The sequence below is a fragment of the Triticum aestivum genome, chromosome 6D (assembly GCF_018294505.1).
Source record: "Triticum aestivum cultivar Chinese Spring chromosome 6D, IWGSC CS RefSeq v2.1, whole genome shotgun sequence".
NCBI classification, from domain to species: domain Eukaryota; kingdom Viridiplantae; phylum Streptophyta; class Magnoliopsida; order Poales; family Poaceae; genus Triticum; species Triticum aestivum.
In genome coordinates, this window is record NC_057811.1 from 344092666 (window position 1) to 344108416 (window position 15751).

Sequence of the window (15751 nt, forward strand, 5' to 3'; positions counted from 1 at the left end):
CACCACCGTCGGTCTGACCACGGTCAGACAGGGATTTCACCCCGGCATACCAGTCCACCTCCGATCAGGGTGCGCCCGGTCGAGAGGCCTGCCACACCGCTGCCACGGATCGCCATGCCACAGCCACCCCCGCCGCCCACGCGACCGGGGCCACCAGTCCGCACCCGAGCTATGAGCTCCGCCCATGAACATCGCAACTCCCACCGCAGAGCCGCCGCCCTGCCACCCGACACCCCCAATGGCCGCCCAGAGGAGCGAATCTCCACCACTAGCAGACCACTAACAGCATCAGAGCCGCCAGCGCCGACAAGCCTCGACAGATGGGGCCGAAGGCAACCAGGCCAGGGGAAAGAGGAAGGGGCGGAGCTGTGCGAGACCTCGACCGGCACACCCCCGCGCCGGTGACGGGTGGGCAGACCACCCATCCCTCCAGCCAGCTTCCTCACGTTGCGCCCTGCAACGCCCCACCACGGCCTCCAAACAGATCGCGGAGAGCAAACCGGACACCCGCCCGACGACGAGGACGCCCGTGTCAAGATCGGCCCCGTAGACGGCGACAGGAGGTGCTCTGCCGGGCCTCACACACCGGCCACCGGCAGCCGTGCGAGCAGCAGCAGACGCGCCCGCGCCCCGCCGGCAGGCGCCCCACGCCGTCCGTGGCCACCAGGCAGCAGATCTGGCCGAGCCAGACCAGGCCGCTGCTGCTCCTGCCAAGGACGCACGCGCGCCCACGAAGCCCACCACGCCGCCGCCACGCACCCGCGACCCCGCCGCCAGCGCCCGCTGTCGCGCCTCCACACCCCTCGTCAGCGCGACGCCACGCCCGCCGCCGCCGGCCTGCGCCAGCCGCCACCGAGCGAAGGGAGGAAGGGCCCGTCAGCGCGCTCCGGCTGCGGCGAGGAGAGGAGAAGAGGAGGAGGGAGGACTGAGGCGGCGGCTAGGGTTTCCCTCCCGGGTCGTTCGCGGGAGCGACACGGGAGGGGGGAGGGGGAGCCTCTTGAATGGATGTATGGGAAGGGCCCATCATGGTAACATTTAAGCCTAAGTAGCACCAAATACTCTCCCCATCAGCATGCACGTCGGCTCCGGCGGCATAGTATGATGGTGGCTCCATTAAATTAGCCTCTTTGTTTGTGTTGTGATGCCATTGGCTGGCTATAGGCGGGTTTGTGCTGTGCAGGAGAGGTTGATGCGGGCGGGTGGTGATATTTCCATTTCCTCCTTTTCTGTGTGCCGGGGTCGACGTTGCTTCGGTTGACTGAGCCAGCTTTTCATGCCGCAGTTGCTGGCGCCATGGATTTGAATGAAACTCTGGTTGTTTGTTATCCTGTGAAGAGTGTAGGTTCACATGTTGAAGACTTATCTACACTACTATTAAACAAGAGAACATCGTCAGGGGCGGACGAAAACTCTGCCATCCGGCGTCCCACACCGCGCCTGTTCACGGCTAAAATTACGGGCCTGCTCCCCAGTCCCCGCATCTTCTCCTGGAAAAAAAAGGAAGTACTACGCGCCTGTAGCCCGCATCTCTCGCGAAGTCCGCCCAACCCGCCGCCGCCGCCGCCGCCCCGCCCGGTGCATGCCATCCCCGCCGCTCCTCCTACACGCCGCCGCCGCACACCTCTAGACGCCGGGCCGTGTATCGCGGGTCATCGTCTGCTCCTCCTCTGCGGTCTCGCCTCATAGCTCTGTTAGACTTGGGGGAGGAGGCGTCGATATGAGTCGCGAGCGAGCTCATGGAGCGGCCAGCCGGCTAGGCGGTGTCTACCTAGCCCTGGGAACACGTCGAACCACAGCAAGGGGCAGGGGAGGCTTGACATAACCGAGTTCGTCGGTCATGGCGGCAAACAGAGCCGGAGCTTGCGGAGCGGCGGTTACAGGTCGAGGATGAAGACTAAGAGAGAGGGGAAAGGAGGCAGGGATAACCACGAGGAGGTTCGTGCTTTCGGCACGACTGGAGAAGGCAGGAGCACAATTAATCGACGACGGCGGCTTACGGATGGTGTCAGAGAAGACGACGTCGCGTGCTCTGTGCAGGGCGTCGCAACTCGATTCGTTCGGCGTGGAGGATCAAGAGGGCGTGGAGGCTCTCTCAGATGCTACGGCTTGTCAGGGATAAACCGCTGGCCATGGCGCGTGGCGAAGAGGGAGTTCGATGATGAGCGGAGGGCGCACCAGATTGAGGCAGGTAACAAATGCATTGACTCTCCCCGGCGCATCGGCAGTTACATCTAGCGCACGCGGCCAGTGTGTCGACGGGCGGCTATAGGATGCGTGCGGCAGCCTGGGTGTTCGCGTTGTGGTGGCAGCGCAGTGCCGTGCACGCCAGTCAGTGCGTCAACGACCGGCTAGAAGAGGCGTGCGACAGCCTAGGCGTTCGCATTGTGGTTGCTGTGCAGTGTCGTACGGCCGGGACAACCAGGGCGCGCAGGGCCGGAGCCAGCTAGGTCGTTCGGCGGCCGGCGGATTTGGGGCGCTGCAGCCGCCCGGCATGCTGCGTGTGTGATGTTGTCGGCGTGTTGTGCATTAGTGTTGTCTGCGGCTGCCGGCAGGCTGTGCGCGCAGCTGGCCAGCGTGTGTGAGGTGCGTGTCTGTGGCTGCCGGCAGGCTGTGCGTGCGGCTTGCTTTGTTCAGGTTCTGTTAAATTCAGGAGAGGAAGAGAACTCGAGTAGTGCTGTCAATTTCTGCATGCAATGTTGGTGATTCAGATTCAGCATGGATAAGTTTGTCATGGTTTTAATAAATAGGCATGATTGATTTTAGTTGCTAGAAGTAAAGGCAGTGATACAAATTTTATAATTAGGATGTCGTTTTGCACAGTTCTATCAAATTATTTGCATTGTACAGTCACAATTCTAAGCTTAATCTTGTTAGCTATGTAGCATTGCAGATCAGGCTCTTTTTTCCTACCAGATCAATACCTTTGGTCAGATTTAGCTTATTTGATAGTAACAAAGAATAAATGGTGTGAATATAACAAATAATATGCGGTGGTGACCTATCAAAACTATTAATGTGCATTTTGCAGTTCCGATTTTTACAATTTCTATTCTTCCCTTCTGATCCACAGTTTGCTCTTCTAACACATAATACTATATATGCACATGCAGCCCTTTCAGTTGAGCTGAGTCCTGGTATCCTTGGAAACATTTTTGATGAAATCCAGGTAAGTTCAGCATGATAATCATTCCATTTCTGTTAAATTTGCAGCACCCCCTAAAAACTATTGCTATTAGATCTGAAGACGATGCACCCTGGTAATTTAAGCCAAAAAAGCTGGGTAATGCGTTTGGCATATTTTAACTGTGAATGAGGGACATCTTGTTAATCGTTAGCAGGCCCTCTAAAACATCTCCTTTTTATTATTTGCTTTAGCTGTTGGAGATGTTCTCACCGGTGAAGATCTATATGCTGTAAGTCTTATGATGTTGAATTTTCTTTTATGGATATTACTGTACAAAATGATGGCAGCTTTGGGCCTGCACCCACATGCTAATGTTCGCTGACTCTATGATAGACTGTCTTTGAGAACAATTTGACGAACCACCATGTATATAGCGAATAAGTTTCTTTACAAGTTGTTAATCCAATTTTTATCTCTGATCTATTTACTAATACTGTTAAAAAAATGTTTGTTTGGATGCAATATGTTCTGAAAAGACCCTTGGCCATTACTCATTAGGTTTTGTCTCCACTCCTATTTCACTGTATGATGAAATAATTATGGATGTTTCTTGCAAATACTTGGTCATTAGGTGTCATAGTTGTTAATTTAGTGTTTGGAAGTAACCAGGGATACTAAAATTATCATTAGGTGTTGTTTCCATTCTTTATTGATCATATGGGGAAATCTATCTGACTTTTTCTTATTTCTGAAAGTTTATGATGATTTTGGGCATACCAAGCTTAAAGAAGATATCTCACAAGTAAGTTTGATATACTCTGGATACATCTTGATATGTATGATATCCTCACTGCTTTTAGGGTGACACTGTGAACTTGGGCTTTTTGGATGGAAAAAAAGTTGATCCAAACCGACACCATGTATTCTTATGGATTTATGCTTTGTCAGTGTAATCTCCAATTTCATTCACATGTATACCATTACTCTTCTCATGGTCTTGCAGATGCATCGTGTCTAGCTTTTTAGCCTTACAAATTAGAGGTTTTGATTGATACATGCATATTATTGGAATATTTGGTGCTTTGAAAAGACTATGGGTGGAGTCAACAAACTGACTGAATGTATGAAAGAAATCCAAGACTCTTTGTCAGCTTCTCTTGGAGCTTCTGCTAATTTCAACAAGGTAATATTTAAGATTTATTACAATCTTGTATTTAATTATTTTATCTGAATCACTTACATCTATACTATTACACACAAAAAACTTGCATGATTAAACAGAGGAGGAACTTAAAGAATTGGAGTGAGCAGTGTGTGTCTGTTAGATCGATCTGTAAATCTTAGTCTACTTGCTGATTTCATAGGACTAATTCACTGGTGCACGGTGAATGCTCTAGCATACACAGGTGGATTTTCCCATATAATTGTAATATTAGTCAAGACGTGCATTGCACGTGCACGCTTACTAGTGCTATGAAATTGAAGAAACAACGGCGAACGCAGGTTGGTATTTAGGGATCAGAATTTATGGGCTTCCGTTGTATCTTTGGACTTGAAAAGCAATAGATCTCATATTGGAGCCATGCTGCATTATTGAAGACGTTGATTGGTCCAACCTTAGCTTCCATTACATTCGGCTCGGTAAATTGCACGGCTTGGGCTGTTAACGGGTTGTTAACCTTAGCTCCCAGGACTAAGGTGTGCCACTGTTCCTACTAATTTGTAATTTTGTATCCTCTCTCTATCCCACTCCTTTTTTTTGCGAATACTCTATCCCACTCCTTTCTTCTGAGTTAATCCCTTGGAACCTCTCATCATTGTTTGTGTAGATTCTTTTTTATCTATAATACCTACAAGGTGTTCGCATGAAAATCCAAACGAGCTGCAGGGAAAGATTCGCCTATACGTAGTAATATCCATGCTCCGTTGTCTGCTCGGTAATTTCTTTTTCTGAAATTTAGTTTACTGAAAAAGGCTTTCGCCTCGTTTTATAAATAAAGCAACCACCAAGCACAAAGTCGACATGGTACCATCCGAACAACACACACACACAACGCCACCGCAGGCAAGGTCCGACACACAGGCACAGAAACACTACACGGGTTCAGCTGTGGGCACAACACAACAAGCCCAACACAGACACTAGGCACACACAACACAAAAACGGCGGTGGCGAGGTAGAGAAGATCTAATCCGGCTCCGGTGGTGGTGGGGGGGAGCGGTGGAGCCATCCGGAGAGCCATCGCGCGAAGTTGGGTGATGATGGAGGTGATGGCGTCTCTCTCCCTGGGGCGGCTAAGCGGCCGTCAAAGCTGCAAGTAACCAGACCATTTGAACAAAGCGTCAGTAGCGCGACGAAGAGGGATACGCTGAATCACAAGCTTATTCCTAACAGTCCACATCGTCCAGGCTAGCACACCGATGGTCAGCCACCTAATGTGGCGAGACGAGGGTGGTAACGCCTGGAGTTCGGCGGAGAGAGAGAGAGGGGAAGTTGTTGTGGTCCCAGCTTTCACCCACTATTTCACGAAAACAGCTCCAGAGAAACTGTGCGGACACGCATGTGAAGAAGATATGGTTCGAATCCTCTTCAGGCCCGCAGAGCGGGCAACGCCCATCGCCAGGGCCGTTGCGTTTCAGGACCTCCACGCTGGACGGAAGGCGGCCGCGGATCCATTGCCACAAGAAAATCCTAATTTTCAAGGGGAGCCGGATCTCGCAGATGGTGGTAAGAGCCTCGGGTCCCGGAGAGGGGGCGATAGCCTGGTAGAGTGATTTAGTGGAGAATAGACCCGATGGCTCTAGGCGTCGTCTGGTGCATTCATCTCCCACATCTAGCTCAGGCTCATGCAGCGCGATGCAGTCGAGCAAGTCATGCCAATCAACATTCTCAGCCGGTCCAAATGGTCTCCGGAACGCGAGTTGCCCTAAGTCAATAAGGGCCAACGCGACAGAAATCCGCGGGTCTACCGCGATGGTGAACAGGTCAGGAAAACGAGCCGTGAAGGGGGCATCCCCAACCCAGCGATCGAACCAAAACAGCGTGGCGGTGCCAGATCCAACCGCAATCGAGGTCCCGATGCGGAGGAATGGGAGGAGCTGTATGATGGATTGCCAGAACTGGGAGCCACCGGACCGCTGACAGAAGGCGAGCAGCTGGCCATGGAGGTATTTCTGCTGGATGATGCGGAGCCATAAGCCACCCTCTGCGTTCGTAATCCGCCAAAGCCACCTAGTCAGGAGGGCAATGTTCATGCGTTTGGAGGACATGATCCCGAGACCGCCCAGATCGTGAGGCTTACAGATCTCAGTCCATCGAACCATGTGGTACTTCTGTTTGTCGCCCTCGCCAGCCCAGAAGAAGCACCCCTGAACTCTGTGAAGGAAATATGCCCTAGAGGCAATAATAAAGTTATTACTTATTTCCTTATATCATGATAAATGTTTATTATTCATGCTAGAATTGTATTAACCGGAAACATAATACATGTGTGAATACATAGACAAACAGAGTGTCACTAGTATGCCTCTACTTGACTAGCTCGTTGATCAAAGATGGTTAAGTTTCCTAGACATTGACATGGGTTGTCATTTGATTAACGGGATCACATCATTAGGTGAATGATGTGACTGACTTGACCCATTCCGTTAGCTAAGCACTCAATCGTTTAGTATGTTGCTATTGCTTTCTTCATGACTTATACATGTTCCTATGACTATGAGATTATGCAACTCCCGTTTACTGGAGGAACACTTTGTGTGCTACCAAACGTCACAACGTAACTGGGTGATTATAAAGGTGCACTACAGGTGTCTCCGAAGGTACTTGTTGGGTTGGCGTATTTTGAGATTAGGATTTGTCACTCCGATTGTCGGAGAGGTATCTCTGGGCCCACTCGGTAATGCACATCACTTAAGCCTTGCAAGCATTGCAACTAATGAGTTAGTTGTGGGATGATGTATTACGGAACGAGTAAAGAGACTTGCCGGTAACGAGATTGAACTAGGTATTGAGATACCGACGATCGAATCTCGGGCAAGTAACATACCGCTGACAAAGGGAACAACGTATGTTGTTATGCGGTCTGACCGATAAAGATCTTCGTATAATATGTGGGAGCCAATATGAGCATCCAGGTTCCGCTATTGGTTATTGACCGGAGACGTGTCTTGGTCATGTCTACATAGTTCTCGAACCCGTAGGGTCCGCACGCTTAACGTTTCGATGATAGTTATATTATGAGTTTATATGTTTTGATGTACCGAAGATTGTTCGGAGTCCCGGATGTGATCACGGACATGACGACGAGTCTCGAAATGGTTGAGACATGAAGATTGATATATTGGAAGCCTATATTTGGATATCGGGAGTGTTCCGGGTGAAATCGGGATTTTACCGGAGTACCAGAGGGGTTACCGGAACCCCCCGGGGGTTAATGGGCCATAGTGGGCCTTAGTGGAGAAGAGGAGAGGCGGCCAGGGCAAGGGCCGCGCGCCCCTTCCCCCTAGTACGAATAGGACAAGGAGAGGGGGGCGCCGCCCCCCCTTTCCTTCTTCTCCTCCACCTCTTTCCCCCTCTTCTCCTAATCCAACAAGGAAAAGGGAGGGAGTCCTACTCCCCCTCCTGGCCGGCCGCAGCTCCCCCTTGCTCCTTTATATACGGGGGCAGGGGGGCACCCTAGAGACACAACAATTGATCGTTTGATCTTTTAGCCGTGTGCGGTGCCCCCCTCCATCATAGTCCACCTCGATAATACTGTAGCGGTGCTTAGGCGAAGCCCTGCGTCGGTAGAACATCATCATCGTCACCACTCCGTCGTGCTGACGAAACTCTCCCTCAACACTCGGCTGGATCGGAGTTCGAGGGACGTCATCGGGCTGAACGTGTGCTGAACTCGGAGGTGCCGTACGTTCGGTACTTGATCGGTCGGATCGTGAAGACGTACGACTACATCAACCGCGTTGTGCTAACGTTTCCGCTTTCGGTTTACGAGGGTACATGGACAACACTCTCCCCTCTCGTTGCTATGCATCACCATGATCTTGCGTGTGCGTAGGGAAATTTTTGAAATTACTACGTTCCCCAACAGTGGCATCCGAGCCTGGTTTTATGCATAGATGTCATATGCACGAGTAGAACACAAGTGAGTTGTGGGCGATATAAGTCATACTGCTTACCAGCATGTCATACTTTGGTTCGGCGGTATTGTTTGATGAAGCGGCCCGGACCGACATTACGCGTACGCTTACGCGAGACTGGTTCTACCGACGTGCTTTGCACACAGGTGGCTGGCGGGTGTCAGTTTCTCCAACTTTAGTTGAACCGAGTGTGGCTACGCCCGGTCCTTGCGAAGGTTAAAACAGCACCAACTTGATAAACTATCGTTGTGGTTTTGATGCGTAGGTAAGAACGGTTCTTGCTAAGCCCGTAGCAGCCACGTAAAACTTGCAACAACAAAGTAGAGGACGTCTAACTTGTTTTTGCAGGGCATGTTGTGATGTGATATGGTCAAGACATGATGCTAAATTTTATTGTATGAGATGATCATGTTTTGTAACCGAGTTATCGGCAACTGGCAGGAGCCATATGGTTGTCGCTTTATTGTATGCAATGCAATCGCCCTATAATGCTTTACTTTATCACTAAGCAGTAGCGATAGTCGTAGAAGCATAAGATTGGCGAGACGACAACGATGTTGCGATGGAGATCAAGGTGTCGCGCCGGTGACGATGGTGATCATGACGGTGCTTCGGAGATGGAGATCACAAGCACAAGATGATGATGGCCATATCATATCACTTATATTGATTGCATGTGATGTTTATCTTTTATGCATCTGATCTTGCTTTGATTGACGGTAGCATTATAAGATGATCACTCACTAAATTTCAAGATAAAAGTGTTCTCCCTGAGTATGCACCGTTGCCAAAGTTCGTCATGCCCAGACACCACGTGATGATCGGGTGTGATAAGCTCTATGTCCATCTACAACGGGTGCAAGCCAGATTTTGCACACGCAGAATACTCAGGTTAAACTTGACAAGCCTAGCATATGCAGATATGGCCTCGGAACACTGAGACCGAAAGGTCGAGCGTGAATTATATAGTAGATATGATCAACATAGTGATGTTCACCATTGAAAGCTAATCCATTTCACGTGATGATCGGTTATGGTTTAGTTGATTTGGATCACGTGATCACTTAGAGGATTAGAGGGATGTCTATCTAAGTGGGAGTTCTTAAGTAATATGATTAATTGAACTTAAATTTATCATGAACTTAGTACCTGATAGTATCTTGCTTGTCTATGTTGATTGTAGATAGATGGCCCGTGCTGTTGTTCCGTTGAATTTTACTGCGTTCCTTGAGAAAGCAAAGTTGAAAGATGATGGTAGCAATTACACGGACTGGGTCCGTAACTTGAGGATTATCCTCATTGCTGCTCAGAAGAGTTACGTCCTGGAAGCACCGCTAGGTGTACCACCTGCGCCAGCAACTGCAGATATTGTGAATGCCTGGCAGTCACGTGTTGATGACTACTCGATAGTTCAGTGTGCCATGCTTTACGGCTTAGAACCGGGACTTCAACGACGTTTTGAACGTCATGGAGCATATGAGATGTTTCAGGAATTGAAGTTAATATTTCAAAAGAATGCCCGGATTGAGAGATATGAAGTCTCCAATGAGTTCTACAGCTGCAAGATGGAGGAGAATAGTTCTGTCAGTGAGCATATACTCAAGATGTCTGGGTACTGCAATCACTTGATTCAACTGGGAGTTAATCTTCCGGATGATAGCGTCATTGACAGATTTCTTCAATCACTGCCACCAAGCTACAAGAGCTTCGTGATGAACTATAACATGCAAGGGATGGATAAGACGATTCCCGAGCTCTTCGCAATGCTAAAGGCTGCGGAGGTAGAAATCAAGAAGGAGCATCAAGTGTTGATGGTCAATAAGACCACCAGCTTCAAGAAAAAGGGCAAAGGGAAGAAGAAGGGGAACTTCAAGAAGAACAGCAAGCAAGTTGCTGCTCAGGAGAAGAAGCCCAAGTCTGGACCTAAGCCTGAGACTGAGTGCTTCTACTGCAAGCAGACTGGTCACTGGAAGCGGAATTGCCCCAAGTATTTGGCGGATAAGAAGGATGGCAAAGTGAACAAAGGTATATGTGATATACATGTTATTGATGTGTACCTTACTAGAGCTCGCAGTAGCACCTGGGTATTTGATACTGGTTCTGTTGCTAATATTTGCAACTCGAAACATGGACTACGGATTAAGCGAACACTGGCCAAGGACGAGGTGACGATGCGTGTGGGAAACGGTTCCAAAGTCGATGTGATCGCCGTCGGCACGCTACCTCTACATCTACCTTCGGGATTAGTATTAGACCTAAATAATTATTATTTGGTGCCAGCGTTGAGCATGAACATTATATTTGGATCTTGTTTGATGCGAGACGGTTATTCATTTAAATCAGAGAATAATGGTTGTTCTATTTATATGAGCAATATCTTTTTGAAGGAAATATGCCCTAGAGGCAATAATAAAGTTATTATTTATTTCCTTATGTCATGATAAATGTTTATTATTCATGCTAGAATTGTATTAACCAGAAACTTAGTACATGTGCGAATACATAGACAAACATAGTGTCACTAGTATGCCTCTACTTGACTAGCTCGTTAATCAAAGATGGTTGAGTTTCCCAGCCATGGACATGAGTTGTCATTTGATTAACGGGATCACATCATTAGGAGAATGATGTGATTGACTTGACCCATTCCGTTAGCTTAGCACTTGATCGTTTAGTATGTTGCTATTGCTTTCTTCATGACTTATACATGTTCCTATGACTATGAGATTATGCAACTCCCGTTTACCCGAGGAACACTTTGTGTGCTACCAAACGTCACAACGTAACTGGGTGATTATAAAGGTGTTCTACAGGTGTCTCCAAAGGTACTTGTTGGGTTGGCGTATTTCGATATTAGGATTTGTCACTCCGATTGTCGGAGAGGTATCTCTGGGCCCACTCAGTAATGCACATCACTATAAGCCTTGCAAGCATTGTAACTAATGAGTTAGTTGCGGGATGATGTATTACAGAACGAGTAAAGAGACTTGCCGGTAACGAGATTGAACTAGGTATTGAGATACCAACGATTGAATCTCGGGCAAGTAACATACCGATGACAAAGGGAACAACGTATGTTGTTATGCGGTTTGACCGATAAAGATCTTCGTAGAATATGTGGGAGCCAATATGAGCATCCAGGTTCCTCTATTGGTTATTGACCGGAGACGTGTCTCGGTCATGTCTACATTGTTCTCGAACCCGTAGGGTCCGCACGCTTAAAGTTTGATGACGGTTATATTATGAGTTTATGTGTTTTGATGTACCAAAGGTAGTTTGATGTCCCGGATGAGATCGGGGACATGACGAGGAGTCTCGAAATGGTCAAGACGTAAAGATCGATATATTGGACGACTATATTCGGACATCGGAAAGGTTCCGAGTGATTCGGGTATTTTTTGGAGTACCGGAGAGTTACGGGAATTCGCCGGGGAGTATATGGGCCTTATTGGGCTTTAGGGGAAAGAGAGAGGAGAGGCTGCACGCCCCCCAAGGCCTAGTCCGAATTGGACTAGGGGGAGGGGCTGCGCCCCCTCCTTCCTTCTCTTCTCTCTCCCCTTTCCTTGACTCCTACTCCTACTACTTGGAAGGGGGGAGAATCCTACTCCCGGTGGGAGTAGGACTCCTCCTAGGGCGCGCCATAGAGAGGGCAGGCCCTCCCCCTCCTCCACTCCTTTATATACGGGGAGGGGGGCACCCCTTGGAGACACAACAATTGATCTCTTGATCTCTTAGCCGTGTGTGGTGCCCCCCTCCACCATAATCCACCTCGATAATATCGTAGCGGTGCTTAGGCGAAGCCCTGCGTCGGTAGAACATCATCATCGTCACCACGTCGTCGTGCTGACGAAACTCTCCCTCAACACTCGGCTGGATCGGAGTTCGAGGGACGTCATCGAGTTGAACGTGTGCAGAACTCGAAGGTGCCGTGCGTTCGGTACTTGATCGGTCGGATCGTGAAGACGTATGACTACATCAACCGCGCTGTGGTAACACTTCCGCTTTCGGTCTACGAGGGTACATGGACACACTCTCCCCTCTCGTTGCTATGCATCACCATGATCTTGCGTGTGCGTAGGAATTTTTTTGAAATTGCTACGTTCTCCAACAGTGGCATCCGAGCCTGGTTTTATGCATTGATGTAATATGCACGAGTAGAACACAAGTTAGTTGTGGGCGATATAAGTCATACTGCTTACCAGCATGTCACACTTTGGTTCGGCGGTATTGTTGGATGAAGCGGCCCGGACCGACATTACGCGTACGCTTACGCGAGACTGGTTTTACCGCCGTGCTATGCACACAGGTGACTAGCGGGTGTCAGTTTCTCCAACTTTAGTTGAACTGAGTGTGGCTATGCCCGGTCCTTGCGAAGGTTAAGACAGCACCAACTTGACAAACTATCGTTGTGGTTTTGATGCGTAGGTAAGAACGGTTCTTGCTTAGCCCGTAGCAGCTACGTAAAACTTGCAACAACAAAGTAGAGGACGTCTAACTTGTTTTTGCAGGGCATGTTGTGATGTGATATGGTCAAGACATGATGCTATATTTTGTTTATTAGATCATGTTTTGTTGAAGTTATCGGCAACTGGCAGAAGCCTTATGGTTGTCTCTTTATTGCATAAGATGCAAGTGCCAAATAATTGCTTTACTTTATCGCTATGCGATAGCAATAGTTGCAAGAGCAATAGTTGGCGAGACGACCATGTGACAACACATTGATATAGATCAAGATGATGGAGATCATGGTGTCATGCCGGTGACGATGGAGATCATGACGATGCTTTGGAGATGGAGATCAAAGGCACAAGATGATGATGGCCATATCATGTCACATATTATGATTGCATGTGATGTTTATCTTTTATACATCTTATTTTGCTTAGTTCGGCGGTAGCTTTATAAGATGATCTCTCATTAAATAATCAAGGTATAAGTGTTCTCCCTGAGTATGCACCGTTGCGAAAGTTCTTCGTGCTGAGACACCACGTGATGATCGGGTGTGATAGGCTCTACGTTCAAATACAACGGGTGCAAAACACTTGCACACGCGGAATACTCAGGTTAAACTTGACGAGCCTAGCATATAACAGATATGGCCTCGGAACACTGAGACCGAAAGGTCGATCGTGAATCATATAGTAGATATGATCAACATAGTGATGTTCACCATTGAAACTACTCCATCTCACGTGATGATCGGACATGGTTTAGTTGATTTGGATCACGTGATCACTTAGAGGATTAGAGGGATGTCTATCTAAGTGGGAGTTCTTAAGTAATATGATTAATTGAACTTTAATTTATCATGAACTTAGTCCTGGTAGTATTAGCATATCTATGTTGTAGATCAATAGCTCGCATTGTTGCTTCCCTATGTTTTATGTATGTTCCTAGAGAAAACTAAGTTGAAAGATGATAGATGCGGACTGGGTCCGTGATCTGAGGTTTATCCTCATTGCTGCACAGAAGAATTATGTCCTTGATGCACCGCTAGGTGACAGACCTATTGCAGGAGCAAATGCAGACGTTATGAACGTTTGGCTAGCTCAATATGATGACTACTTGATAGTTTAGTGCACCATGCTTAACGGCTTAGAATCGGGACTTCAAAGACGTTTTGAATGTCATGGACCATATGAGATGTTCCAGCAGTTGAAGTTAATATTTCAAGCAAATACCCGAGTTGAGAGATATGAAGTCTTCAACAAGTTCTATAGCTAAAAGATGGAGGAGAATAGCTCAAGCAGTGAACATGTGCTCAGATTGTCTGGGTACTACAATCGCTTGAATCAAGTGGGAGTTAATCTTCCAGATGAGATAGTGATTGGCAGAATTCTCTAGTCACCATCACCAAGTTAGTAGAACTTTGTGATGAACTATAATATGCAAGGGATAACGGAAACAATTCCCAAGCTCTTCGTGATGCTGAAATCGACGAAGGTAGAAATCAAGAAAAACATCAAGTGTTGATGGTTGACGAGACCACTAGTTTCAAGAAAACGGCAAAGGGAAGAAGGGGAACTTCAAGAAGAACGGCAAGCAAGTTGCTGCTCAAGTGAAGAAGCCCAAGTCTGGTCCTAAGCCTGAGACTAAGTGCTTCTACTGCAAAGGGACTGGTCACTGGAAGCGGAACTGCCCCAAGTATTTGGCGGATAAGAAGGATGGCAAAGTGGACAAAGGTATATTTGATATACAGATTATTGATGTGTATTTTACTAGTGTTCGTAGCAACCCCTCAGTATTTGATACTGGTTCAGTTACTAAGAGTAGTAACTCGAAACATGAGTTGCAGAATGAACAGAGACTAGTTAAGGGTGAAGTGACGATGTGTGTTGGAAGTGGTTCCAAGATTGATATGATCATCATCGCACGCCCCCTACACTTTCGGGATTAGTGTTGAACCTAAATAAGTGTTATTTGGTGTTTGCATTGAGCATGAATATGATTTGATCATGTTTATTGCAATACGGTTATTCATTTTAAGTTAGAGAATAATTGTTGTTCTATTTATATGAATAAAACCTTCTATGGTCATACACCCAATGAAAATGGTTTGTTGGATCTCGATCGTAGTGATACACATATTCATAATATTGAAGCCAAAAGATGCAAAGTTAATAATGATAGTGCAACTTATTTGTGGCACTGCCGTTTAGGTCATATTGGTGTAAAGCGCATGAAGAAACTCCATGCTGATGGGATTTTAGAATCACTTGATTATGAATCACTTGATGCTTGCAAACCATGCCTCTTGGGCAAGATGAATAAAACGCCGTTCTCCGGAACAATGGAGCAAGCAACAGATTTGTTGGAAATCATACATACTGATGTATGTGGTCCGATGAATATTGAGGCTCGCGGCGGGTATCATTATTATCTGACCTTCACAGATGATTTGAGCAGATATGGGTATATCTACTTAACGAAACAGAAGTCTGAAACATTTGAAAAGTTCATATAATTTCAGAGTGAAGTGGAAAATCATCGTAACAAGAAAATAAAGTTTCTACGATCTGATCGTGGAGAAGAGTATTTGAGTTACGAGTTTGGTCTTCAGTTAAAACAATGTGAAATATTTTCATTGCTCACGCCACCTGGAACACCACAGTGTAATGGTGTGTCCGAACATCGTAACCGTACTTTATTAGATATGGTGCAATCTATGATGCCTCTTACCGATTTACCACTATCATTTTGGGGTTATGCATTAGAGACAGCTGCATTCACATTAAAAAGGGTGCCATCTAAATCTGTTGAGACGACACCGTATGAACTGTGGTTTAGCAAGAAACCTAAACTGTCTTTTCTTAAAGTTTGGGGTTGCGATGCTTATGTGAAAAAGTTTCAACATGATAAGCTTGAACCCAAATCAGAGAAGTGCGTCTTCATAGGATACCCAAAATGTTGGGTACACCTTCTATCACAGATCCAAAGGCAAGATCTTTGTTGCTAGAATGATCCTTTCTGGAGAAGGAGTTTCTCTCG

General features: G+C 47.3%; 1 protein-coding gene across 13 annotated transcripts; it reads left to right on the forward strand.

Moving 5' to 3' along the window:
* Nucleotides 1-1365: 1365 nt before the first annotated feature.
* LOC123145025 (uncharacterized) lies at nt 1366-4921 on the forward strand. 13 transcript variants are annotated; one of them, XR_006472045.1, is made up of 5 exons: nt 1366-2583; nt 3111-3166; nt 3237-3280; nt 3376-3413; nt 3880-4921. XR_006472045.1 is itself a non-coding variant. In XM_044564319.1 (5 exons), exons 1-4 carry the CDS (start codon nt 1888-1890, stop codon nt 3884-3886), a joined length of 402 nt encoding a protein of 133 aa, XP_044420254.1. In that variant the 5' UTR covers nt 1366-1887; the 3' UTR covers nt 3887-3926; nt 4128-4921. The 13 variants fall into 13 exon arrangements, 3 of the variants coding, with proteins under 3 accessions (XP_044420254.1, XP_044420252.1, XP_044420255.1); XR_006472046.1 differs by having other exon boundaries at nt 1366-2188; nt 3111-3280; nt 3880-3926; nt 4128-4921; XR_006472037.1 differs by lacking the exon at nt 3237-3280 and having other exon boundaries at nt 1366-2188; nt 3880-4307; nt 4406-4921.
* The last annotated feature ends 10830 nt before the right edge of the window (nt 4922-15751 follow it).